Genomic DNA, 27302 nt, shown 5'->3' on the forward strand with positions numbered 1-27302 from the left:
TAAATTTTTTTAAAGGGGGCCCATGGCCCCTCCTCCCAAAGACCATGCCCAAAGTTTTTAAAATTTGGCCCTCTTGCTTTTGGCACTACGCCCGACTTGCAAATCTTGCCCATTTGGCCTCCGTTTTGAGTGCCAAAAATTTTTGCCAGCTCGTCTTGAGGTCCCAAATTTCCGGTCACTTGCTTTAGCTCGATTCGGAGTCTTGAAAAAGTATGAAAAATCTGCAACTATTCTTGGAAACTACTTTCAAATCTCGTCTTCCATGGCTTGTCAAATTTGCCAAATCTGTTGTTGGGTTGCTGCTTCCAATGACGTTAAATTCTTGGCTTGAATTTCACTTTTTGCTTCTTTCTCACACTTTAACGCGCTTTAAATTCCGCTCTCACTAAGTTTCTGATTCAATCTTTATTTTTGGCTGCCTATTCTTCTCCTTTTTCCTTCGTCTGCTCTAATTTTTGGTTTTGGTGTTGGGCTAGAGTGGCAATTACCTGCTCTTGCTCTTACCACACTATATGTATTTGCTCTTGTTCTTGGGTTTTTCTTTTCACTTTCTATTTAAGTACGTCTTTTTTGTGGAGAATAGTTTGTAGCTCATTGTGCAACTCCATTAGTTTTCTCTTGTTCTTCTCATCCTGTTGGTACCCTACCTCTTGTAGCTCCTTCGTAGCCTGCTCTTTTTGCCTCTTCAACTCTTTTATTTCTAGCTCTAGGTGTTTATTTTTGCGGGACTTGAAGGTGCACATGTTTTCCAAGGAGATGTGGGTCTCCCTCTCTTCATTATACAACTCCTTGAGGCCCTTCTCTCCCTCTCTTGCCTTCAAGGCCTCTTTTAATGAGATCATTTTCCTATTAATGTGATAATCATCACTCTTGCTTGGTCCATCCTATAGTCTACGAATGTAGCCTTTTCTTTTTTGAGCTCTACAAGCGTGTCCTTTTTGTCTATAATTTCCTTGTGGAGTTGGCTTTGAAATTCCTGCCCCAGTTCATCTTGATCTTCATTATGGTGCATGGCCAAAGGTAGCAAAGTGGTTGATACCTACCTTTGGACCTTGGCATGACTTTGCATCAGCTGCTGCTACTAGTCTCTTGGTTCCTGCAAGAGAGGCTCCTTCACTGGATGCAATTGCAAATTTGTGAATTTTGCTAACTAGGTACTACACCCAGGCCATAAGATTACTTTCATTAACTGGCCCTTCTATAGTACCTTGTATTGGGGTAATTGTTGGTATGGTCAAGACTGGTGGGATTGGGTGTAATGGAGATTTACCCTTGCCTTCCACCATCGGTCTTAATCCAGTTTCCTCCGCTACTGTGCTTGTGCTTGGCACATCCTCCCTTGCTTGGCTAATCATTTCCAATTCTTGAGATTGGGAGGGTTGCTCCATTGATATCTGAATGGCAAGTGCAATCTCCTCTTCTTCTTATCTTCTCAACCTTTCTTCCTCCTCTTCTTGCCTCTTTTTGTGCTCTTCTTCTAGCCTCTTTGACTTCTCCTTTACCTTTTGTAGCTTTGTTTTCTACAATGGTGGAGGGGGTCTTTTAAATGGGAATTTTGAGAGTAATCTTCCTACTTCCCCCTTGGCTCGAGAGTTTTGAGCCTTGTAGCTCACTAATTGTTCTCTCACGAGGCTTCTTGTAGTTGAGGTGGCTGGTCATTTTTCTTTCCGTTAGTGATTTTTGTAGTGTTGTCTTGTTGCTCTTTATGTGTTTCCTCTCCTCATGTTCTCTTCTTGAGGTCAAAATAGTCGGGCTTAGTAGGGTGGGAGAACGATGCTCCTCATGGACTGGTGACGACTCTAGTTGAATTGGTGATGGCTCTGGGGTTTCCTCTATCACTTCTCTCTCCTCCTCTAGAGCCTCCCAGATAATGGCTATCAATACTCCTCCAAAACCTATGGTTGATGCCTTGGAGGCAAGCTTTTTCCTTTTGGACTTTGCAGTGGTAGCCAAGGACTCTCCTCTAGCCACCCTTGGTGCTGCAGCTAGAACCTTTAGCGAGGCCTATATTGTTTTTTGGATGTATGCATTCCAATTCATCTCATCCAAGGTGTCGGCTACAAAGGCTTTTCAGCAAGGATATGCCAATTCTACTCATAAGAACATTGTATCTTTGGGTTCAAAACAATGTACGGATCATTTTAGCCTTCAACCAAATGGTGGGATCTAAGATATCGGCTAGGTTGATTCCATCATTGGTGTAGACTTTTCTTTTGTCCATCCCTAGCATTCCATAAACATCCCTCTTGGGTTTCCTTTTCAGCTTCTCTATTAGCCCTAGTGCCTTCTCTACAATTGTTGGATTAAGGGAAACCACCACACTTCTAGAGGTCTCGCTTTGCCTGAAGATCACGATTCCAATGTTCATTTGGATGTTGAAGATTCTCAGAAAATTTGGTGCACTTACTATGGTTGTCTTGTCCCACCTTTTCCAGGTACTTGCTGAGGTCGTATCGTTCTAGCATTTGTGCCATTGCCTCTTCAACTATCACCACTCCTTCCAGATTGTGGATGTTGCAATATTTCAATTGGTGGAATGCCTAGATCTCCATGGCTATTCCATATCTTCTATGCTCCTGTCCTTTGAGAAGGGAATCTTGTTAGCTTTATCTTGATATCTTGCCATTTAGGTTTCTGTTGCCACAATACATCCCACAATTAGTTCTCTTTAAAGGGCATCTCTTGCATGGAAAGAAAGATGACTAGAAAGATCAGTGTTCAAAAATAAGAACTCTCATATAATGAGGAATATAACCCAAAAAACCTAGAAGTTAAAAATTCACATACCGATCAATCCATACCTTTATTCTTTTCTTTTAGAATTCAATTCATATTTTGAGTTTTCATCCATTACTCCCTTTGATTTTTCATGCATTCCTCCCCTTCCCCCTAGAAAGGATGAAAATCCTTCGTAGGATTGTGGAAAGAAAGGTGTATGGGCATTCAACATACCCGTGATGTGCCTTACTTTCTCAAGAACCAATACTAAAACTTGGGGTTATATTCAAAAGTCACATAACATTTTAAATCTTGTGGCCGAATACTTACTTGCATGATGTAAGTCACTACATTAGTCAAGAGGTCATCTGAGTTGAACTGACTTGCAATGTGGAGTTCTTCCTCCATTAGAATCTTATTTAAGCATGGGTGAAGCATGATATTGTCTTTTAATGCCTAATTCTCGGTTATGAACGATACCCTAAATGAGATGGGGGCCACATAGGTTGGGTTGTACTCAGAAGACTTGATGGCACCTCTTTGCTCTACATTGGTGATGATTTGGTGTGAGGCCCATGAATCATTGGAGTTCAGCAAGTTCCCAAAGTGGCATGGAAATTTTACTTTTTTGATAAGATGTGATCAAACATTGGCTTTCAGCCTTTTCTCCTAAGATTTCATCACCAATCATCTCATTTGCAATAGTGGACATTTTAATAAAGATGAATTCATACTCTTCCCAAGAACATAGTAGGAAATGTACCTCATTTTCTATAGGCTCATCAAGTAGACCTAGGCCTAAATGTTCATAACTTTTAGCAAACAATGTGAAAGTTGAATCTAGCCATCAGATGCATGTGGCCAAATCATCCCCTATGGCCATGGTCATATTGGATGCCACTTCAAGAATGGATCATCGATGTGGTGGCAACTTAAGGTGTTCTGGTGGCTTGGGTTTGGTTGAGCAGGACAAGTTGACTCGAGACACTTCCACTAGAAGGTTCTCAGCGAGCTCGGGGAAGTTAGTATATGTATATCCTCTACATCACGTGTGTTATCTATTTATAAATATCCTTATCTGTGAATTTTTCCTAAACAAAACATAACCATTTTCTATTCAATCTAAAAATAATCCCTTTATATTACACCCTTCTGTATGTAAAAAATGTTTAAAAATACCTCATTTTGAACCCATATGCTGCACACATATATTCATGAGTAACTTACCCGAGTTAGCACATCTAGTAGGCTTAGATTGTGAGGTTTGCAACTCAATTGATGCACAGATGTTGGGGTTCTTGGTGATTATCTTAGGGCCTTTAGGCAAGGCCTTTTTTTAGTTGCTCATGGACTCTTGGTTGAACTTTGGATCAATAGACCATTTGAGCACTCAAGGATTGAACACCCTCCATTTTAGTTTTGCTCTTCCCCTGTTTTGAACATGCCCGAAGGCAAGGTGGATGTGTTGTTAGTCATAATCTACATTGCAATGAGCTTGTTTTTTGAACGCTCATCCCAACAGTGCAGGGTTTCCTTGCCAACACTTTACTTGTTGGATAGCACATAGAAAATGAGGGGTAGACTCTCAGTCTGAATAGAAACCATCAATTTTCATTTTTCTAAGAGTGGGTAGGATTGCCCCCTGAATGGGCTCAATTTCACATTGGTCGGTTGCAATTGGGGTTAACCCAATGCGTTCCAATGTTCATGCATTAGGATATTGGTATCGGCTCCCTCGTCAATTAGCATATCAAGGGTGCACATCATTTGGAGGTCATGGTGATCTGGAGGTACGCTAGTGCTACTGCTTCCTCATCTGCATTCTTGAGCTTTGTGGTGGTCGCAACCCTCACATTTCGATGGTGGGTCCATTATCCAAGGTTCATGAAGTGGATAATATGGGGGGTAGTACTTTTTGATGCAGATTCCCTTGAAGAAACCTATACCCTATCCCTCTAGGGTTTCTAGTTCCACATTCCTTGTTCTATTGATAGTACGGACCTTGAAGGGTCCCAATCCCCTAAACTTGATACAGAGTATAGCAAGACTAAATCTCCTTGCCCAAAGTCTCGTCGTTGCTTGAAACATTTGTGAAACCAACTCTTGTGGCATGCTTTTTGGCAAATTAGAGTGTGGGTTGCAATGCGATAGGTTTCAAAGAGGCATTCTAGCTCAACTCAACTAGGGAATTTCTCCATTCTTCTTGGCCCTCCCATTATTCTTGGGTTGCTATTCTCAAGCTAGGAACAAAGAATATTTCCACTGGCAAAAGAGCTTAAGTTCTGTAGGTCAGCCTGAGAATGGAGTCTATCCTCTGTCTATTTTGTATGTCATTTAGTATGCACATAAAGTTGCCATAAGTTTGTTATCCCAGTCATTGCATGAGGTAGAGACAATTTTCGTTAGAATACCCACAAATATCTTGTTTGTAGATTCAACTTAACCATTGGATAGTATGGAGAGGACTTCCTATGGATTATTAGGAAGGTGGATAACAAGTGGACGATCACTTCATTGAAAAAGTGTATGCCTTGGTCACTAATAAACTCTATGGGGTAGCCAAACTGCAAGATTACTTGCTTCGAAAGAAATTTGGCTATGGTCCTTATGTCATTTTTGCAAGTTGGCCAAGCTTCTACCCACTTAGTGAGTAGTCCATGGCAACAATGATGTATTTGGCTTGACAGTATTGAGCTGCAGGGCAACTAACTGGGCCAATGAAATTGATTCCCCACTTCTCAAATGGTTGATGCGCAATCAGTGGGGTCAACTCCATTTTCTCCTTATGAGTAGGGACTTTAGTTTGTTTTGGCACTCATCACAATGCTTTACAAACTTATCTGCATCACATAATAACATTGGCCACCAAAATTGGGACTAGAGCACCTTGCATGTGGTAGTGTCCCCGCCCTAAAGTGCCCTCTAGGTATTTCACCATGTTCTTCCTTGAGTATGTCATACATTTTGTGCTTGTAAACACATCTCCTTAATAGTTCATCCTACCCCACCACCCGATACAATTCTCCTCCAATTAATTGATACACTTGGATCTTCAAGATGAGTCTTTTTAATCTAGCTTTCTCCATTGGTCATTCTGGTAGTCCATTCTCAAGTATGTGGACTATGTCATCCACCCAATATGGCATGCAGTATACTCTAAACAGTTCTTGTTCATTAGACATTTTAAAAAGGTTTGCATTCAGTAGGTTGTCACACTTATTCCTTGTCCAACAGCGGCCTCTCCTATGGGTATGTGGGACATATGATTTGCCATATAATATTGCTTTCCCTTACATACCACCATACATAAGTCAAATTCCAAGAGAAAAATTAACCATCCAGTAACGTGTCCCATTGCACAAGGTTTATTCACAAGATAAAGCAATGCCTAATGGTCCACAAAGAAGGTGAAGGGTGTTGCTAGAAGATAGTGTCTAAACTTCTTTACGGCAAAAACCATGGCTAACCCTTCTCTCTCCATTGTGGAGAAGTTCATTTTTGTCTCAATGAGCTATCTGCTAGTAAAACTCATAGGATAGTCTAGGTTATGTTCACTAGGTTAGCACAAACACTGCTCCCACGATAAATTTTGAAGCATCAATGTGCACGTGAAACATGATGGATCATCTGGGGCTCTTAAGATAGGAGCTAAGTTTAGAGCCTTTTTAAGTCCTTCATAGGATTGTTGACATTCTTGGATCCTTTTGAATACTATTAATAGCTTGTACAAAGGCCTAAAAATCAATGCATAGTTGAGTACAAATTATCCGTAGTATCCTGTGTGACCTAAGAAACATTGAACTCCCTTAAAGTTAGTCAAAGGGTGAAGATCTACAATTACCTTAGCTTGAAAAAAGTCTGTGGTTATCCCATTATTTGACACAACGTGCCCTACAATGCAACCATGCTTTACCCAAAACTAGCACTTCAAGGGGCTCAATGAGAGACTGTATTGCCTGCATCATTCAAAGACTATTCGCAAATTTTCCAAGTGCTCATCCCAGGTTGGTGTGGATGCATAGGTCATCGACAAATAATTCCAACCATTTCCTAAGCATATCCATGAAAATGCACACTGTCATGAGACATTGGAAAGTAGCAGAAGCATTAGTTAATCTAAATGGCATGACTATGTAGGCAAACACCCCCCATTTGATGGTGAATGCTATCTTGTGCCTATCGTCTGGATGGATTTGCACTTGTTTATAACCTAAGAAGCCATTGAGAAAGCTGTAGGCTTTCTTTCCTACCACTCTCTCTAGCATGTGTTCCATGTATAACAACGGGTGATTATCTTGCTTGGTGGTTGGATTGACCTTCTTATAGTTTACACACACTCGTATCTTCCCAATCTTTTTTATGACTATGAATATGGGTGATACCTTGTCCGTATGCTCTATCTTGTAAATGAATCCTGCCTTCAATAGCTTATCAATCTCCTCCTTTACAGTGTGTGTATACTTAGGATTCATTCATATGGTCATTGCTTGATTGGTGTTGCATCGTAGGTCATGGGAATATTATAAGTCACAATACTTGGATCTATTCCCTTCAGTTCACCATGAAAACACATCAGTGAAATCCCTCTTAGGAGATTTATGAGATCATGCTATTACTTCTCAATTATGTCATATGCTATGTACATAGGTGGAGGCTTGTCCTCCCCTCTCACCAAGTTGACCTCCTTAACCTTGGTTGGTGGTCCTTTGATGGGTTCACTTGCTTACCCTTTCTACTTGGCTCCTTCTCAATTAGGTCAATCGCTATGTATACAGGTGGAGGCTTGTCCTCCCCTCTCACCAAGTTGACCTCCTTAACCTTGGTTGGGTCCTTTGATGGGTTCACTTGCTTGCCCTTTCTATTTGGCTCCTACCAACACCACTGTTCTATCACCCTTTTTATACCTCATGAAGCTGTTGAGTAGGCTGTGGGGTTTCTTCTATTGTTCAGCTTTTTTCAATTGTGATTGTCTCCATTTTTCTTCATTCAGTTTCATGCACTTAGGTGGACTAGAAGGTCCCCCTTGGTGCGTTAGGTCCCAAGTGGTTGAGGTATCTTAGGGTCACTATAGGAGCTGGCCTTTGACTCAGAATTGTACGCGTCCTCCTCGCTGGAAGAAGCTATCTCCCCTAGTGCTTGAAAATATGAAGCTATTTCAACTCCAAATAGTGGTGGGGGGTAAGCAGGAGATAGTCCTGCTTACTCATGATTTGCTACCTTGAGACACTCTAGCCAAGCTCGATCGCAGTCTACCTTAGCCACTCCTTTGCTCACTCGGAACATGCTCATCTCTTTGGGTTTAGAGTTTTACTTTCCTTGATTTGTTCAATTATCCTTCATTTTAAATCATATTCTATGGTCTATACTTCCTCCTTGCTCTCCTCACTATTGGAGCAACAATCCTTGTACTCATAATTAGAATTTTCAAACTAGGTCTGTAGATTGCTTGCATGGTTCCTACTCCCAGATGTGGTCTCACTTGACATGAGAGCTCAATTATATGAAAAATTTAGGTCATGCACCTTGGTCCATTTCCACTCTATGCTTTCCATAAGATCCTTTATGGCTTCAAGTTGGTGGCTGGGGTTGTCGGTCGGCTTTCTTAACAAGTGCTCAAGAATTCCGTGAAGTTCAAGTTTGTTTGCTTGGACATGATAGTAATTGACATTGGTTTTCCCATGGGCTTCTAGCCATCATGCACATAGGTACTATGGGCAGCTTAGGAGTGATGGCACTCTTATAGTTGCTAGTGGAGTCTATAGCTTGCATGTATTTCTCCTCTTCCTCCGAGAATGGGAGGTCAATGGTTTCCAACAAGTGCATCCAATCCTACTCATCCTCAAGGCAAGGAATGTACTTTGTTAGAGGCCCATAATCGCTTCTCAGTTTTGAGTCCCCCTTAGAGATGGCATCTAAATCCATGGGTAAGGTCTTCCAAGTGTCCATTTCTACTCGGATTGCTTCAAATCCATTGCCCAAGAATATTAGGCCATTGCCGCAATACTTTCTTACTATGGAATTTCTCATTCATGGCCTCCCTAGCATGATATCACAATCCACTCCCTTCATGACTATGAAGTTCACTGCGAATTAGATTCCCACTATCTTTAGTGGCCAATCCTTTAGGACTCCAAAGGGTCTAACCTTCATTCCGTTTGCTAGGGTGACATTGAACCTTGCAATTTCCATTGGTGGATTTCCCCAAGTTTGCAATACTACATGACTAAGTACGCTAACCCCTACTCCCATGACCACTATCCCCTTTCGTGTGGTATCTCATAAGGCAACGATAGGTAAGATTGTGTGCATCTTAGTGCCCTCCTAGAAGGTGTTTATTTGTGGAGACTTAGACATGGGATTCCATGTTAAGCTGGGTATGTGTGCCATGGCATCGTGGTTTGGAAAGTCTTGTAGATTATGGTCATTAATGTGTTCTATCCCCATCAATTCAAATCTTGCCAAAGTGTAGGTTTTTATCTAAGCCGGCATTTCTCTTTCCCTCCTCAGCTTCATAGATTTCTTGTCAATGTTCTTGAACTATTTGTGTATTCTTGGTCATCTCACTCTGCCTAAGTAGCCACTCACATGGTGGGGTTTCTCTCCTATCCTCAAATATGTGGGTGAGACTAGTGGGCTCATGGTTGAGAGTTCCTCAATATCTTCCTCAATTATAGGTTTGACATATCTTAAAGGTGATCCTGTACTTCTTTTATCCACTCCATGACCTTATATGCAATCTTTAGGTGTTGGTTGGGGTCAGGGCACTTTGCAACCTTAGCACTTCCCTTCTCTCTCGTCTTAGGAGCATATATTTTTGCTTTGGTATTTGTAACTTTCTTACCTTTGGTTAATGTGGTCTCACTCTTGGTTTTTAGTATTATTTTTTTATCAGTTCTCCTTTTCCTCTATCATTGATTCTTCTTCCCTATGGAGGATGCATCCAAGTTGCTAGGCTTGGGTAGTGAGATACTGGATTGCTTTGTTTGAGCTCGTGTCTTGACTTTTAGGGGTATAGGTGTGGGATTAGTGTCACGTGACTCGACAGAAAAGAGCCCAATCAACACATATGGTACAGTTACTGAGCTAGTGAATGGCTTCTGCCCTAGAGCAATCAACGAGACGAATAGATGTGTGACTCCACATTTGGGGCACCTCAAATCAGCCTTCTCTCTATTTCCTTGCTCCTTTTCAGGGTAGCAAGACAAGATATACCCTAGATGACCACACGTCCAACATGCTATGGGTTCCTAGTTCTGAGTTCCTCCTAGGCCTCCACCTCTTCCTCTACCTAAGGCCATGACAGGCACGTGTCTATAGTCCATCAATATTCTATTGACTTATTCATCGTAAGAAACATAAGGATTCAATAAGGATCTTCCTCTAGGGGTTCCTCCACAAAGTGCACTGGAATTTGCTCAGTGGATGGGTAATAATAGGTCCAGGAGGTCTAGGGATCCCTATAGGGTTGATATCTATCCTTCGTGCATCTAGCTTTGAACCATTGGATGCAAGGAGTGCCAAAGGGGCTCCCCTTCTGAAATATGGTTGTCTAACCCTCGGATAGTATGACTACGTGTAAGGTTGCTATACATGAAATCGTCTTGGCAATTGATAGTGCATGGCGTCATGTCCGAGTCTTCCACAATTGGTAGAAGGCCTTGATCTGGGGTCAAGGCATTCCAATGGTAGGTGATTTCCTCCACAGTGTACACATTGCATGTGGGGTCACGTAGGTCTTTGAATTTGACTCTTGCACGCTAGCTAGCTCTATTTTTAGGTCGGCTATAGCTTGGGTATGGTCAATACTCTTACCTTTCTCTTGTTTTTTTGGACACTACTCATTCACTACTTGTTGCAACTCTCTCAGTGTTCCTACTTGCATTGCTACCCTATTGCGTTGTCCGAGAGCTTCTCTCCCTAAGTAAGTTTTCTACCCATATGGATTTCTCAAAGACTCTCGCAAGCATATCCCTCTACATGTTCAAGTTGCTTGCCAGGGCCTTATATAATTCTTCGTTGTGGATTTCTTTAATGAAAAAAATAGAGACCGCTCTCTCATTAGGTCACTCAACTGTAGGGACCCTCTTGTAGAGACTCCTTACATGGGTAACGTAGTCTCGTATGTCCTCTTTGTCCTTCTGACTAACATTCATTAGCTTAACAATGAGGTTATTGGAGTATCCAGCTCTTGAGAATCTCTTCATGAAGAGATCTTTCAGCTAGGTGAACTAATTACATTTAGCATTGTCTAGACTGGTGAACCAAGTTCATCCCCTATCTTCTAGGCATAAACACCAAATGCCTATGCTTGCTAAGTGGGCTTTGTGAGGTTATTAGCCTCTCACACTTGCTCAAACTACTCAAGAAATATGTAAGGGTCATTCCCTACCTAGTATTTATCAAGTTGCTTCACAAATATGGGTACTTTCCCCACTCTATTCAACACTAGTAGTATCTAGCAATCTGTTGGTGAGTAGCTCACTCAATATAATATTGGCTTTTAGAATTCTCTACCTATTGGCTCCCATTATATTCCTACTCAATATGGCTAGGATCTTGTGAACCTCCTTGAGCTCCCTCTCATGAAGCAGCCTCTGAGCCCTTTGCTCCCTTGATTATAATTTGCCATGTGTTGCAATGTCATCCTTGCTAGTCTTCTCTTCCTCAAGGTTAGCGACAATGTTTGTCACTTGATCTATCATGGTGTGATATCCTTGTTAGAAATCAAGCTCACCATCAGTGTGTCTTTATCTATGACTGACATCTATGACAGCTAGTGTGTGCAGCTGTCTACATGTGACTACATTAAATAAGTCGGGTTGACTAGAGTTAGTCTGTCTAGTCTACACTTACACTAGATCACTTTATCTTTGTATTGTGTGTGCTTTTCAGTTTAGAGTGTGGAACATGAAGGAATGACCTTGAGAGCCTGAAGGCTCAAGACAATGGAGTTTCCCTGTCTCTCTCTCTCTCTCTCAACTTTGAACATGGTATCAGAGCCTTACTTGGTGGACCTCTTGGAGCAGGAGGGAGTGAAGATGATCTGCAGTTGAAGACTTGTGTTATTTTTTCAAACAGGCTGAATGCCATTGTAAACTGAAGGTATGCATTGAGTGATTGCCTACTCTATGGGTCAAGCTGCAGGTTGTGGCTTGTTTAGAGCCTTGTGAAGGGGGTATTGAGCACTAGTGTGTGCTCCATCAGCATCAAACTCAACAAATCGATCTGCTAGAGTAGAGGACAGATCTGCGTGAACTGCGCCTGTTTGCTGCTGTCAGTTGTTGGGCTGCACTTCATCAAATACTAGTGCATTTGGTCATCAAATGCTTGGTTAGTTTAGGTATGAAGTGCTTTGAGATGGCAAGAGGCAAAATGCTTGACCTTGAGCTCTGACATGAGCTGAGATCAGAGTGGGCAGATTTGAAAAAAGGGTAGCATTATTGTATACATAGTATACATGGTATATGCAACACATTCAAGAGCTTTGGAAGCTCTCTGATAAGCCTAGAAGCACTCTTGGAGCATAGGTATATGCTGGAGGTCATATGTACCTGTTGTGATCCATTGCAAGCTGATTTTGGTAATTGAAATACTCAGATGTGGAGCATTTCAGACAAGTTGAAAACTGTCATTTAATATGGACAGCAAGCATTTGTTCGTTACTGAAGCATAGTGTGACATTTGGTGACATCTATGAGATGCATGTATTGACATGTGTATGTCAGAATGTTCATGGGTTGAGAAAAGCATTAAGTGCTACTGAATGTTGAAATTTTTGGAGCTGAAGCAAATGCAATCTTGTCTTGTTGGCTGAGTACAACTTGCAGAAGTAATGTATGACTTTGCTCATTAGAGACAGACAGTCTATGGTCACTACATAGTCATGCATTGACCTTGTCATACTGGAGCAAATGTATGATTTGGTTTGAAGACACTTTGAAGCGGTTTGGAGCTTATTATGCTGAATTTTGGTTGACTGCAACCTGCAACTAAATTTGTTGACACTTGTACTTGCTGATTATGCACTGTTTCGTGCTTCTATGCTCATATCTAGAGTGACATATGTACTTGCAGTCATCTGAGAAGACTTGGGACATATATGACATGTATGCATGTTGTTTTTGGCATTGAAAGTGTTGCTGTTAATCACAGTTTACAGGTTTGGACTGCATGTTTTTGGACCCTGGCAGTGGATTTGCAAGAGTTCAATCTGAAGCAAGTACACGGCATATGTATTAACTGTTATTTCTACGAGCTGGACAACTTGATTGTGGACTATTTTGGGCTAATACTGGGCTGAAATTTACTAGTTTTTTACTGCAATTAATTGCAGAAAACTGTCATAAACTGTTACGGACTGAACTTGGTCAGTCATACTTATTGGTCTGCAGGGAGTCAAGCACTTGATAGACAGTCTATTGCATCATGGCTAATGCACATGGGACTGACAATATCACTCAGATAGTTGGAGAGAAGTTGGATAACAAGAACTTTGCATTATGGAAATTCAAAATGAAAAACTTTATGGTTGGCAGAGGTTATTGGGATCTATGTATAGGAGATGAAGTTGCTCCTAAGTTGCCTGCACACAATCCAACAAATGAACAGAAAAGAGCCTACAGGCTATGGAATGAAAGAGCATGCAAGGTGCTGCATTGGTTTTCTTTATGTATATCTGATGCTATGGTAATTCAAATCATTGGATGTGAGACTCCGAAGGATGCTTGGGACATATTGATGAAAAATTATGGAACCATGACACATGCAAGGAAGATCCAATTGAAACAACAGTTCAACAACATGTCTAGGAATGGCAAGAGCATCTAGGCATATACCACGGAGATTAAGACCATAGCTGATCAACTTGCTACTATTGGCTCAAGTGTATCAGAAGATGATATGATTGCTGTTGCCTTGAATGGCTTAGGCAAAGAGTACAAAGCTTTTGACACTTCCATTTCTGTCAGAGAAGAGTCCCCTAGCTGGGAAGAGCTAGTTGCTTTGTTGCTGCATGAGGAAGTCAAACTTGGTTTGAATACAGGTTCTAGTGCATCTCAGAGTAGAGACACTGTGTTATACTCTAGCCAGCGTGGCAGAGGATCTAGAGGTCATGGTTCATTTCAAGGTCGTGGTGACACTCGTAATGCTTATGGACAGCAGCAGCAGCAGAGTAATTGGCATGGTGCAAATACACAAGGCCAGCGTGGATCTGGTGGGTTTAGAGGCAGGGGGAGATCATCCCGAGGTAGAGGTGGTGGATTTGGTTCATGGCAGTCATCTGATCAGTCCAACAGGGACAAGGATTGCCATTATTGTGGCCGATATGGACATATTGCAAAGGATTGTTACAAGAAGCAGGGAGATATGAAGACAAAGGGCAGACAACATGGGCACTATGCATCTTCTAGTGGTGCTAATGATGAGCCAGTTGATAGACTCTTTGCCATGCAGCATGTATCTAAAAATGCATTGAGACATGATAGAGATGACATAGGGTACATTGACTCTGGAGCGTTAAACTACATGACACCGCATGGAGAGTGGTTTGATGAGATGGTTGCAGGTACACATGGTCATGTATGTACTGGGGATGACACCCAACATGACATAAAGCATAAAGGGATTGTTCCTCTTATGATGCATGATGGCAAGAAGAAAGGCCTGCATGATGTATTACATGTACCAACCATAACAAAGAATCTGTTGTCTATGGGTCAAATGGCAGAACAGAATTTGCAAGTGAGGTTCAACAAAGATGGGTGTTTCATTGAGGAGTATGGAAATGGCTGCAAGTTAATTGCCAAGGGCAGAAGGGATGGCAAGATGTTTACATTGGATGCGACCATTCTGGGACTCAAGGCAACCATGTTTGCTCATGATGAGAGTGCCATTCAGGATGTAGAGATTTGGCACAAGCGGATTGGACATGTCAATGTACAAAAGCTGAAATCTATGTAGCAGAAAGAAGTAGTACTTGGATTACCTAAATTCAAGTATAATGATTTTGGTCATGTATGCCCTGCATGTCAGTTTGGGAAGCAGGCACGGTTTCCTTTCATGAGACATGTAAAAAACAGCACTAGGCCTTTACAGTTGGTGCACTCTGATGTCTGGGGTCCTTCACATAATGCTTCTTTTGGCGGTGCACGGTATTATGTCTCATTTATTGATGATTTCAGCAAGGGTACACTTGGCTTTATATTTTGAAGCATAAGGATGATGTGTTTGATGCATTCAAAGACTTCAAGAAACACGCTGAAAATGAATTGGGCTGTTACATATCATGCTTGAGATCAGATGGAGGAGATGAATATGTCTCAAACTTCTTTGACAGGTATCTTGCTAAACATGGGATCAGAAGACAGCTCACATGTAGTTATACACCGCAGCAAAACGGTGTTGCAGAGAGGAAAAACAGGGTTTTGATGGAGTCAGCTAGAGCTATGCTGAATGAAAAATGTCTGCCAAATGGTTATTGGGCTGAAGTAGTGCATTAGGGCCAAAAACGCTTCAAAAAATGCACTTTTGTTAATCACGGGATTAAGGAAAGGGCCAAAGAGAGTTCGCCACGTGTGCAAGAATATGGTATTCTTGTCTCCTCTTTTTTAGAGATAGTGGAGTCCATTTCGTGATTCTCTCTTCTTTTTTAGCCAAAACCCCTAAAGTCTGACATGTTTTGGAGTCCCAAAGACGTTATTTACTTACAAATCTGACAAAATACATGACAGAGATGTGATGAAATTAATAATGAGTTTTTTGAAAGTCGGGAGATCTTTCAATATTGTTTTTGGCGCCCAATACATACTCGTTTGGGTTCTTGGCGCTACTTTTTAGTTCATTCACCCCTCTTTGAGCTTCTTTCTCTGCGCTTTCATTCTTTTCATGGCTTCCTCCAGGTGCCCTTCTCGTTTAATACACTCTTGCACAGTCTATAGCCAGGGAGTAGATGGAAATTTTGAGCCCAAAACCTTTGCTGTAAACGATTGGGTTACCATGCTGCCATCTTGCAAGGGCTCTCATAAGGTGAAAAGAAGGAAACGAGAAGATATAAAACATCACTGGAAGGGGCGTATCATTGCCTTCAAAATTATGCCCGAAGGCTGGTTTGTCAAGGTGCAACATGTTTACATGGCCAAGGATATGCACTTGCCTCCAAACGAACGTGTTTCCCAACAAACACATTGTAAGTTATAAGTTGAATAACGTATATAATTATTTTCCATTTATGCAAGTTCTAACAAACGGTTCGTCATTGTAGATATCTTTCCGTCAACAAGTATTGAATGGCAACCTGTGGAAAGCCTAAGTGGAACTTTCCATGCCATTCATAAGGGATTGGCAGACATTATTTATGCCGATCAAACTGTGTCTTTTTATAGTGAATGCAAGGTTTTTATATATTATGCACAGTATGTGGTTCCCTCTAAAGCGGATAGGTATGGGAATATCGAAGATTTGCCATTGCCAAGTCTTTCATCTCTAAATTGGGAGATTCCTGACAAGGTAACAGTGCAAAGTTTCAAATTCAAAATATCTCAGGATATTAAGAAGTCCATGACAGCTGGAAGGATCTCAAGAAGAATACGTTTATCATGGTTTGTACCCCTCCATATCTTCGTGGCTTGCTTCAAAACAGCAAATTTACAAAGAATGAAGGTATCCTGGTTAAGTAGAAACTTTTCGGAAGAGGATTTGGACAACACTATAGGGACGCATTGGAAATCTAGAGAGTGCGATCATAAAGGTGATATCTTGAGGTGCAGTGCATGCCCTCAATCCTTGGCTTTGGCTTACAGTATCCCTCGCCAAAATCTCGCTTTGGCCTTTGAGTACAGGTGATACAAACTAAGATTGGGTGTTTGGGTTCCCTTGGATTCTGATACAGAGAACACACCATATGAACTTGTGGTGCACGTTTTTCCGCATGAAGAAGTAAAGAAGGTGAGTGTTACTTCCAATTGGAGTCTAAAAGATGTGAGGGATACATTGGAATTGCTAGACAATATATCCCCTACATACAAGTTCAAAGTGAATGGTGTAACAATTGGTAAAAGAGCCGAGCGCTCTTTCTTTTGTACGAGTTGTTTGTCTCCCACAATTGTGAGTTTGGGGCCTTAAGAATGAAAACTTGGCAGGAATTTATCTCAATAGACTGTCCTTAAGATATTTTTAAATGGGAACTTCATAAGCTATCGTGAAGCAAGTCGCCTTTCGAATGTGTATAAATAAAATGTACATTGCATCCGATTTACAAGTGAAAATTTTCATTGCACAATGAGGTACAAAAATTGCATAAAAATGTAGAAGGCCAAAATAATAAGGCTCGTGTATAAAATGTACATTGCATTCGATTTACAAGTGAAAATTTTCATTACACAATGAGATACAAAAATTGCATAAAAATGTACAAAGCCAAAATAAAATGGCTCGTGTATGCTTATGTTTGCTATTTTCATTCTTTATCGATTTCTTCAAAGATATTTTTTCTCACGGGGCCTTTCTTTGATTGTTGGAAAAATTTGACCTTTACAGGTAGTCTCCTTTCTTGGGGCTTAAGAGGGGATGGATCAAATTTAAGAGGAGAGAGCACTGGCATTCCTTTTTTCTTAGACTCTGCAGCAGTGGTCCCACTGCCTTTTCCCTTGCCCTTGTCTTTACCATTGCCATTGTCCTTACCCTTTCCCTTGACCTTTCCCTTGCTTGTGCCCTTGGCCATTGATGTATTGGGAGGAAGAGGGGAGTCAGGATCATATGGTGTGATTGCTTTGTCTAGAATCAGCTCGATGCATCTCTCCCTTATCCACCAAATATATGATTCAGGATAGTCTCTACACTGTAAGAATAAATGTTATAAGTTAGTGAAAAGACATCATGATAAGGGTTACACAAACATCAAATGAAATAAACTTACATTCACTCCCTCTATTTGTAACAGCTTTGAATCCACTGTTCTGCAAATGTTTGAGATAACTCTCCATCCACAAGAATGCGCATCGCTTTGCAATGGGACTTCTTGTAGAAGAAAAGTATACGGCCTTTGAGGATCAGCAAGATCCTCGTATGTTGTATCCAAAAAGGTAGAAACGAGTCTAGCAGCACTGCAAAAGGAAGCTTTGTAAGTTCAAAATATTATTTATAAAAGAAATCAAAGAAAGTAATTTTCTTCCAACATACATCCGTGCTTGACCGTGAACACCGCTGAGAGAATTCATAAAGATAATTTCCCTTGAAAGACAATTAATGTAGATGAGACTCCAATGCCCTCTGCAAATTCATAAAAGAGGTGAGTAGAAGGGTGAAAGCAAATGAACATAAATTCTCCTCTACAGAAAAAGAAAAATACCTTTCTACATAAGGGAAAAAGATGTGGTAATTTCTCACACTATCGAAGCTACGAAAAAATGGTAAAATATTAGAACCAGATTTTGCAAAAAGTCCCACAGAGAGAAGTGGATCCACAATGTATATGGTTCTTCGGATATCGAGAGTGAGAGAGGACACCAATGCCCTGCAGATAATAGCAAAAGCTATTCAATACCAATTTCATCCAAAATATAATTGAAAAGACTTAACTTATGCAACAAAAAACCTTACCTTATGCAACAAAATACCACGGAGTCAGATAGTTGGACATCCCTTTTTTCCAACATGGGCTTGTCCTCGGGAGATATACTAAGATATTCCTCCTCAGATTCCCCAGCAACATTCACAAGAATTTGCCCATACACTTTGCCCATCCTCTCGCTGTTGACGGGAGCAAGTGATGCGGCTTTCCTCTTGTAAACATCCTCTTCAGTTTCAAACATCTCTTGATTTTCTTCACTCAAGAAAGCCTCCTACTGGGTGGCACCCTGCTGGGTGGGACCCCTTGTAGGGTAAAGGTCACTAACATCTTCAACTTTAAGCTTTTTCTCTTTCCTAGACAATTTTGGGGGAATGTTGAGGATTTCAAAGGCTTTTTGATCATTGAAAGGCAAGGGCCTCAGGACTTTGTCAAACCTATACCTCACTCTGCTAATGATGCTGAAATCTTTATTCATAAGGGTGATCCTATGAGCATGGGCGGCAGCAATGTAAGCGTCGTTCATGAAATCAATAACAAAATCTTATGCAGCCTCTTGCAGGGCAAGAATGGCTGAGAGTTGCCACCTCTTATTTAGACCAGAGACAGTTGCCACTTGAGACAATCTATCAGAGATCTCTTTAACCACCCTTATAAAAGCAGCTTTTGGAATGACATGCTGGGTAGCTCTTTGGGCTTTCCTGATTTCACTGAAACATCTTTGCATATAGAAGAACCTGGACTTCCTCTTTCTCTTTTCTGACTTGGGGTGTTCAGTGGCTTCAGCAGATGTGGGCTCAGGTACCATTGAAGGGAATGAATCTTTCACAGGGTAAGCCTCATCCTTTGCTTCCTCAACTTCAGGTGAAGTAACATTTATGGAAGATGTAAGGACAACACCTGGTGTAGGAGGGATTTCTGTTCTTGAATGCTCTGGAGCCTGTGATGGACCAGCTTCTTCTACCCCCTTAGATTCATCAAATTTTAACTTTCTTCTACCCCCACTGTCCTTCCCATCTAAATACACTCTTCTTGCAGTTTGCTTTGTCCTTGCCATCCAGAAAATGAAAAAAAACAACTAGGACAAGATGAGAAGATGATACGGCGCGAATAGGAGTCGGAGATGACAAGACGATACGGCGCGATGAGAAGCGAACGCACAGACTGCTTTAGCGCCCTCGCTCCGTATCGGAGATGTGAAGATGATACGGCGCGATAAGGAGATTGCGACCACACCGTTCCAGCGCCCTCGCTCCGTATCAGAGGTGAGGCGCCGATACGGCGCGATTAGGTGAAAGCGTGAAGGCCGTTTGGACGCACTCGCTCCGTATCAGAGGTGAGGCGCCGATACGGCGCGATTAGGTGAAAGCGTGAAGGCCGTTTGGATGCACTTGCTCCGTATCAGAGGTGAGGCGCCGATACGGCGCGATTAGGTGAAAGCGTGAAGGCCGTTTGGACGCACTCGCTCCGTATTAGAGGTGAGGCACCGATACGGCGCGATTAGGTGAAAGCGTGAAGGCCGTTTGGACGCACTCGCTCCGTATCAGAGGTGAGGCGCCGATACGGCGCGATTAGGTGAAAGCGTGAAGGCCGTTTGGACGCACTCGCTCTGTATCAGAGGTGAGGCGCCGATACGGCGCGATTAGGTGAAAGCGACAAGGCCGTTTGGACGCACTCGCTCCGTATCAGAGACGACACGCCGATACGGCGCGATAAGGAGAAAGCGACTACGCCGTTTGGACGCCCTCGCTCCGTATCGGCACACCTCTTTTTGCTTGCGGAAAAGTGTACACGTCAGATAAATGACCACTTATATACCCAGGTAAATCATGACACGTGTCAGACACGTTTCCGATACTGATTGTGCCACGTGTCTGCATTAATGGTCCGTATGCTACGTGTCAACTAATTACGGGTCCACTTGTTCGCCACGTGGTTTTCGCACACGTGTTACCCAACGGATACTGCCAGGTGGCATAATCCGCGCCTACATAAGGGTGTGTTTCGTATCTGTACGGTTTTTTTGGTTTCTGACCTTTGTCTGTTTTGCTGATACGGCGCGAGAGCGACCTTTGGCTTTCTTCGCTTTTCTCTCTTCGCTTCGTTTTGGAGGTTCTGTAGATCTAGTCTTCTTTCAGTGTTCCTAAAGCTCGTGTGACCACTTTTGTTGTGGCTGTAGCACTTCTTACTGGGATCGCCGATACGGCGCGAGGGGGCCTTTCCGTCTCAATCGTTTCTCTCTTATCGTGCCGTATCGTGAGAAGTTAGAAACATGTCTGAACCCATACTCTAGTCTTCTTTCAGCGTTCCTGAGGCTCGTGTGACTACTTTTGTTGTGGCTCTAGCACTTCTTACTGGGATCGCCGATACGGCGCGAGGGGGCCTTTCCGTCTCAATCGTTTCTCTCTTATCGCGCCGTATCGTGAGAAGTTAGAAACATGTCTGAACCCATACAATCCACGGTTTTTTCAGGAACTGGTAAAAGAAGAAGGCTTTCAAAAGGCTCAAGTTCATCAACAGCTGATCAGCCTATGCATTCCTTTTCCTCTCCATCCTCTACCACCAGTGTGAGAAAGCCAAGTACATCTCCAGGGAAGCGAACGCCAGTAGTGAGATGTCAAGGAGTATCAGAGCTCATTGATATCACTCCATCAGAGAGGCTACTTGATTTTATGCTTCAGAATGGAATGGATGTCTCATTCTATGGAGTTGTGAAAAATATTTTTAATCCTGATTGGGAACTTGACAAAGTTCTGAAATCTTGTGAAAATTTTATTATGGAGGACTTTTTGGAGTTTGAAACTCTTGCAGGTCCTTCTGTTGAAGTTGGCACAATTGAATATGTCCATATTCCCATTGGGTCAACAGGAAATGAAAAGAAAGTATTTACTAGAAAGTGCAGGGCTCACTCTCTGGAGAGGTTTCAATTAACAGACATATTTTGCTGCACTCATTCCAGAAACTGCAAGATGATGAGAAAATCTGCTGCTTTTATTGTATTCATCCTTGTCAAATACCCTATGAAAGCTGAGGAGCAACAGTTGGAAGGAGCAAAGACTGCCAGCTTTTGCATGTTGGATGATCTGGCAGATGAAAGGGAAACAGAGGAGGTTGTAGATACAGATTTTGAGGCTTCCATTGCTGAGAATTTGGATGTTGCTCACTTCAAAGCTGAGACTATCATTGAGGAGAGCCAAGGAGATACAAACCCTCAACCTGATGAGAGTTCTCACCATATTGTTCCTTCCCTGCCATGTATACCTTTCAAGGACAAGGAGTACATTTTACTCTCAGATATTCAAAAACTTTTTAAACTCAGGGAAGATTATTGTCTTGCAATTATTGCAGAAGCTTTTGATGCTGCTAATGGGATAATTGACACAGAAAATGAATCAAAGGAAGAGATTCTGAAGCTTGATAAAGAAACTCTAGATGATAAGTTTATTGATGCTGGTGAGGCATTCTCTCTTTGTTTTGAAAAGGCCAAAGAAGCTGAAAAAGAGTTGAGTATTACTGATGAGGACTTCGATCGCATTCAAAGCGAGCTCGGCATTTCCAATTTTGGAAGAGAGGAGTCTGAATATGTTAAAGAATTGACTAACACCAATGAGACAGCATCATCAATTAATTTATGGAATCCATTTAAATTGGAGTACGATGAAAATCAAGTGGTAAGATAATTTTGAATTTGCTTTTACACATTGGTAGGTTTACATTTCATGCTCATTCAGTATGGGTTTTATTTGCAGTTGGAGATTGCCGATACAGATAACTTCTTGGGGCGTGCCAAAGGATCGAGAATTGCTAGTAACACCACCAAAGACATTGCACTCGGCCACTACTTGGCCAGGATTGACCCTGAATCCTTTTTTGTACTTCATAGTAGTTTCTCAGAGGACGCAGCATGGCCGATACTTTGTATTAAAGCTCTTACAAGGCTTCTAGGTTTCTCAGGATTACAATATAATGCCCACAAAATAATGTTTTTGGAAAAGACTGCAGCAATTAGGATTTTTGGCTACGGTCCAGGTTACTCTGCTTCTAGAGCAGGATACTTTTTGGTGTTTTCATCCTACGCCTTAGCTGCAGGCAGAACTGATGTAAAATCTATAGCTGGCTACAAGAGAAAAAAATTTCTACGTTATAGAGGAAAGATTCCCGAGGAGGAAGAGAATGTTAGAGTTTTGGAAAGCTAGCTTTGTATATATTCTTTCTTATATATAAAAGTGCGATTGCTCATGTGTCATTGCCATCTTTTATTTGCATTCTTTGAAGTTGTCGTCGAAAAAACCAGTTGAATAGCTCCTCCAAAGCATTGCTTTTTGTACCTCCTCCCCCATGCCTTGTGCCTCGAAAATACATTGTGCGTGCTTGATAGTGGGATTTTTCCATGCCTTGGTTGCTATAAGTTGCTAAGGGGCCATTCTCCTCCACAAAGAAAGGTCCATGAATATGAAGAATATGCTGCAATACAAAGTAACACAAATTTTATACCAATTGAAAAACTTGTCAAAATAAGCCGATATTAAATAATTATTACTTTACCAGATAAAAAGTGATATCTTTTTCTCCCCATGCCTCTTTTATCGCTTGAACAAGCTTTGTGATTGATCTTTTGAACTCTTCCGCATATGTATATGTTGTCTTATGTTGCCTGAGGAGTTTCAGAAAAACATCAAGGTGTATCCAGACCTCCATTCTAAGAAACGCAAGCCTCGGCGTGCTTGCAACATTTGTTGTGATGTCACATAGCTCTCTCCAACACTCCCAAGCTGCATTCACCTGCTTTCCTGAATGGTTTCCTAAGAATCGTCTAGCTTTTGAGCCTCCCATAAAGACATCGGCCAATATATCTCTTGTTTTTCCTGAAAGTATTGGATCCTTTCTCAAGCGAACTTGGCCCCCATGAAATCCCATTTTCGATAGCAATGCCTCGCATTTATCAATACACTCATCTGATAAAGATAATGGCTTAATGGAATATGCATAGTCAAGATGCAACCTGAGAAGCTTATCGATTATTCTAATCTCTGCATGCAAAGTACAAATATGAACATTCTTAAGAGAGATGGAAAGAATGGGATCCCAGATGTCTTCTATGTTTTTAAATTTACTCAAATCTATAGAGTCTCTATTTGGGGCTCTTCTTACTGGTCGCAAACTACTCCAATCTTTGGATCCAACACTTTCCATGCAATAAATGCAAGGATATTTTGCATTTGCACCATTACATATTCCAAGCATACATTTGATAGTTTTCAAATCAGCACTCATATGCCATTCCACATTAAATTTACCAACCCCATCAACTACCAACATTTCGCCTTCACTTTGAGACTTAATGATATTTGGAATACCTGTATGGTTGAACAACCATTTCAACGTTTGATGATTTTCAATTGGTACCTGGGCTGCACCAATCCACCAAATCTCCATCTCGGATTGGATCTTATGCAATGGAGCTTTGCCCTCGCCATTGCCATGGTCCAATGCCATGTTCATGAGGCAAATGCTAATTCTTTCCATCTTTTGTCCCTTTTGAATCTGTGCTTCATCCAACTTCAAGGCAAACTTTAGAACACCATAACTTTCTTCTACTGTGATTTTATACATGTGAACCATTGCAATTTGCACCTTTTTTAGATCAAGCCATATATTGTTAAACTCATTGTAATCAAAAATTGCCTGTTTTTTTTGTTTTTCATAGGACATAGACCTTTCGATGTGAAAGTAATCTCCAAAAACATGTGGAATCTTGCGATTCATGGAAATTCTTGCAGTGGAAACTGCAAGGGCTCGGGGCAATCCAAATATAGTTACCCTATTGCGTTTAAGATTTTTAAACCATAATCCAGAGATAGCACGGTAACCTTTCCGACTTATACCCACAGTATCGCATGTCTCTACGATTTCATTTGCTTTCACTGTGCCTTTTAAATCCTTCACTAACTCTCTCAGAGTTGGACCTCTCAAATCCACATTTTCTGGTGACTTAAGAATCCTCAAAATGTCTTTCTTATTCATGGTTTCCTTCAAAAGTTTGATTCTTTCCTCATTCTCTCGGATATTTATGCCTAATATGTTAGAGACATATTTCTTTGTAAGATTTAGTCTTCTTTTCTTTGCTCTCTCACACAAGCTGGTTATATTTTTTAACGGTCTCTTCCTCTCTCTTAATCCTACTGGAGTTTCTCTCAAGCGTATTAGCTTATTCTGCAATGAATTGTTAACATTTTTCAAAATATCAATCTGACTTGTCAACTCTAAAATTTTTGTTTGTGTAGTTTCTAGTGCTTTTTTCATTTCGTGCACTTGAGCTATATATGTGTAAGATGCAGAGTATAACCTCATACAGTAGCCAAGCATTCCATTGTAACCTTCTCCAGCATATCTTATATAGTCATGGACATTCAAAAAAGGAGGTGGTTTACCTGTAGAAGGATCCCTGGGATAGATATTTCCATCCACCCACAAATCTATATGCTTCATTCCTTGTGTTCGCAACCTGTTGGCTTCAATCTCATCTATCAATACTCGATGATGTATACTTCTCCAAGATGTGTAAGTCGGATCTAGCTGAATAGATAGCTTGTATTTACGTGTGCTTGCGCCTGTGTTATTCGAAGTAGTATTGCTAGACATTCTGGCAAATGAACCGAGCAAGAATCTCACAGTGATAGAAAGCAAGTGCAGCAAAAGGAATGGTAAAAGAGAATAGTGTATAGAAAGAAAACGCGGGAGCAAACAAATGCGAAGTTCGTACGAAAATCTCGAAAATACAAAATCTCTCGAGTTCCAAGACAATAAACGGCCGAAAAGGTGACCCCTGACCCGGATTAAAAGATGAGGGCAATTAATGGCCGACCTCTTCAATGAACCAAATATTCTCTCATTAATCACATCTGGACAACCAAATTTAGAGGTTTTATTCTTCCTAAACCTCAACTAATTAGCAACTTAATCACTTTCTTACAAGTGCCATTTTTGAAGCGTTTTTGGCCCTAATGGGTGACTGCTGTCTATGTGCTGAATCGAACCCCTATAGCAAGGATTCATGATGTCACTCCGTATGAACGACTGTATGGTCATAAACCTGATATTTCACACTTGAAGGTATTTGGCAGCATTGCATATGTGCATATACCGGATGAGAAGAGGAAGAAGTTGTGGATCCCAAGGCAGTGAAAAGTGCGTTTATAGGATATGCACAGGAACGGAAAGCTTATAAGTGTTATGTACCTTCTACGCATGAGACACTCATAAGCAGAGATGTGGTATTTGATGAGTTAGCATCCTGGTATGGGAATCCTGTTGCAGTGCCTACTGATGGCTCACCTAGTATGAGTCATGCTAAAAATACTCTTGCAGAGAGTACTTCCATGAGTGGTTAGACAGGTGATGTATCATCTACAGTGAGTCCTTGGATAGGACGATTACGGAGTCGCACTACTGCATCCACTGACACGGATATGTCAGCGAGGGGGAGAATAGATAAGGGAAAAGAAAATGGTTTTGAAGATGTAACAGGTCCACTCACTACAGGTTATGATTCATCTAGCAGTGACAGCTTAGACAATGAATTGGGGATTCCGTCTGTTATGACGCTAGGTGCTAGGCAGAGCCGTTATGTGCCGCCTCATGAGAGGCAAGCTCACAGTGAGCCACAGCTTAGGAGATCAGAGAGGGTCATATGACCTGTTGATAAGTATACTTACACTGGATATTCAGCCCGTCATTATGCTTATATGACGAAAGTAACAGGTTTTAGAGAACCAAGTAAGTTTGATGAGGCAGTTTGCAGATGAGAATTGGCATGCTGCTATGGATGAGGAATATTCAGCTTTGGCTGAAAATGGTACATGGGATTTGGTACAGTTGCCAGAGGGCAAAACACCTATTGGATGCAAGTGGGTGTATAAGGTGAAATGTAAATCAGATGGATCATTGGAAAGATATAAGGCCAGGCTGGTTGCAAAAGGGTATGCGCAGCAGTATGGTCTTGATTATGAGGAGACTTTCAGCCCTGTAGCAAAGATGGCTACAATTAGAACTGTGATTGCTTTGGCAGCAGCTAGAGGCTGGAAACTATGGCAGATGGACACAAAGAATGCATTTCTCAATGGAGAATTACAGGAAGAGGTTTACATGGAACAACCTGAAGGCTATGTATATCCAGAATTTCCAGCACATGTATGTCGGCTGAAAAAGGCACTATATGGGCTGAAACAGGCACCCAGAGCATGGAATGCTCGCATAAGCAGTTATTTGTAGCAACATGGTTTCCGATTGGGTGATGCTGATCATAGTCTGTTTGTAAAGAAGACAGATAGTGGCTATGCTTTCCTAGTTGTCTATGTTGATGACTTAATCATTACAAGAGATGATGAAAATGGGATTGCTGAAATAAAGACATGCTTATAGGCTGAGTTTAAGGTCAAGGACCTTGGAGAGCTGAAATATTTTTTGGGGATTGAAGTTGTCTCTACACCTCAAGGCATATGGCTGCTACAGAAGCAGTATGCTCATGACATGTTATAGAAATATAGTATGGCTGATTGCAAGCCTATGGATGCGCCTTTGGAGCAGAAAATGTCAAGCTGCAGATTGATGTTGGGATAGAGATTGAGAATGTTAGTATGTACAGACAGATGGTAGGCAGCTTGATCTATCTCACGATCACTAGACCTGACTTGAGTTATGCTGTGGGGCTGATCAGTCAGTTCATGCAGAAGCCTCGTAAACCACACTTGGATGCAGTCAGGAGAATTCTGAGATATGTAAAGAGTACCACAGATCATGGGCTATTTTATGCATATGGGATACCCCTTGACTTGATGGGGTACACTGATGCTAACTCGGCTGGTTGCACGTATGATAGGAGGTCAACCAGCGGCTATGCATTTGGATTGGGGAGTAGCACGATCAGTTGGCAGAGTAAGAAGTAGCCTATAGTTGCATTGTCTAGTACGGAAGCAGAGTATCGTGGTGCGGCCTTAGCGGCATGTGAAGCTAAGTGGTTACA

At 41.5% G+C, this 27302-nt stretch overlaps 1 protein-coding gene across 1 annotated transcript; it reads right to left on the bottom strand.

Moving 5' to 3' along the window:
- Nucleotides 1–17863: 17863 nt before the first annotated feature.
- LOC148025996 (uncharacterized) lies at nucleotides 17864–18524 on the bottom strand. Its single transcript, XM_087692041.1, has 4 exons — nucleotides 18313–18524; nucleotides 18062–18226; nucleotides 17915–17982; nucleotides 17864–17880 (listed from the first exon to the last, which is right to left on the bottom strand). The coding sequence occupies exons 1-4, from the start codon at nucleotides 18522–18524 to the stop codon at nucleotides 17864–17866; spliced, it is 462 nt and encodes a 153-aa protein (XP_087548167.1).
- Between the last annotated feature and the right edge of the window lie 8778 nt (nucleotides 18525–27302).

The sequence above is a fragment of the Lygodium microphyllum genome, chromosome 14, assembly GCF_053477565.2.
Source record: "Lygodium microphyllum isolate KBCC chromosome 14, Lygodium_microphyllum_v1.1.10, whole genome shotgun sequence".
Classification (NCBI taxonomy): Eukaryota; Viridiplantae; Streptophyta; class Polypodiopsida; order Schizaeales; family Lygodiaceae; genus Lygodium; species Lygodium microphyllum.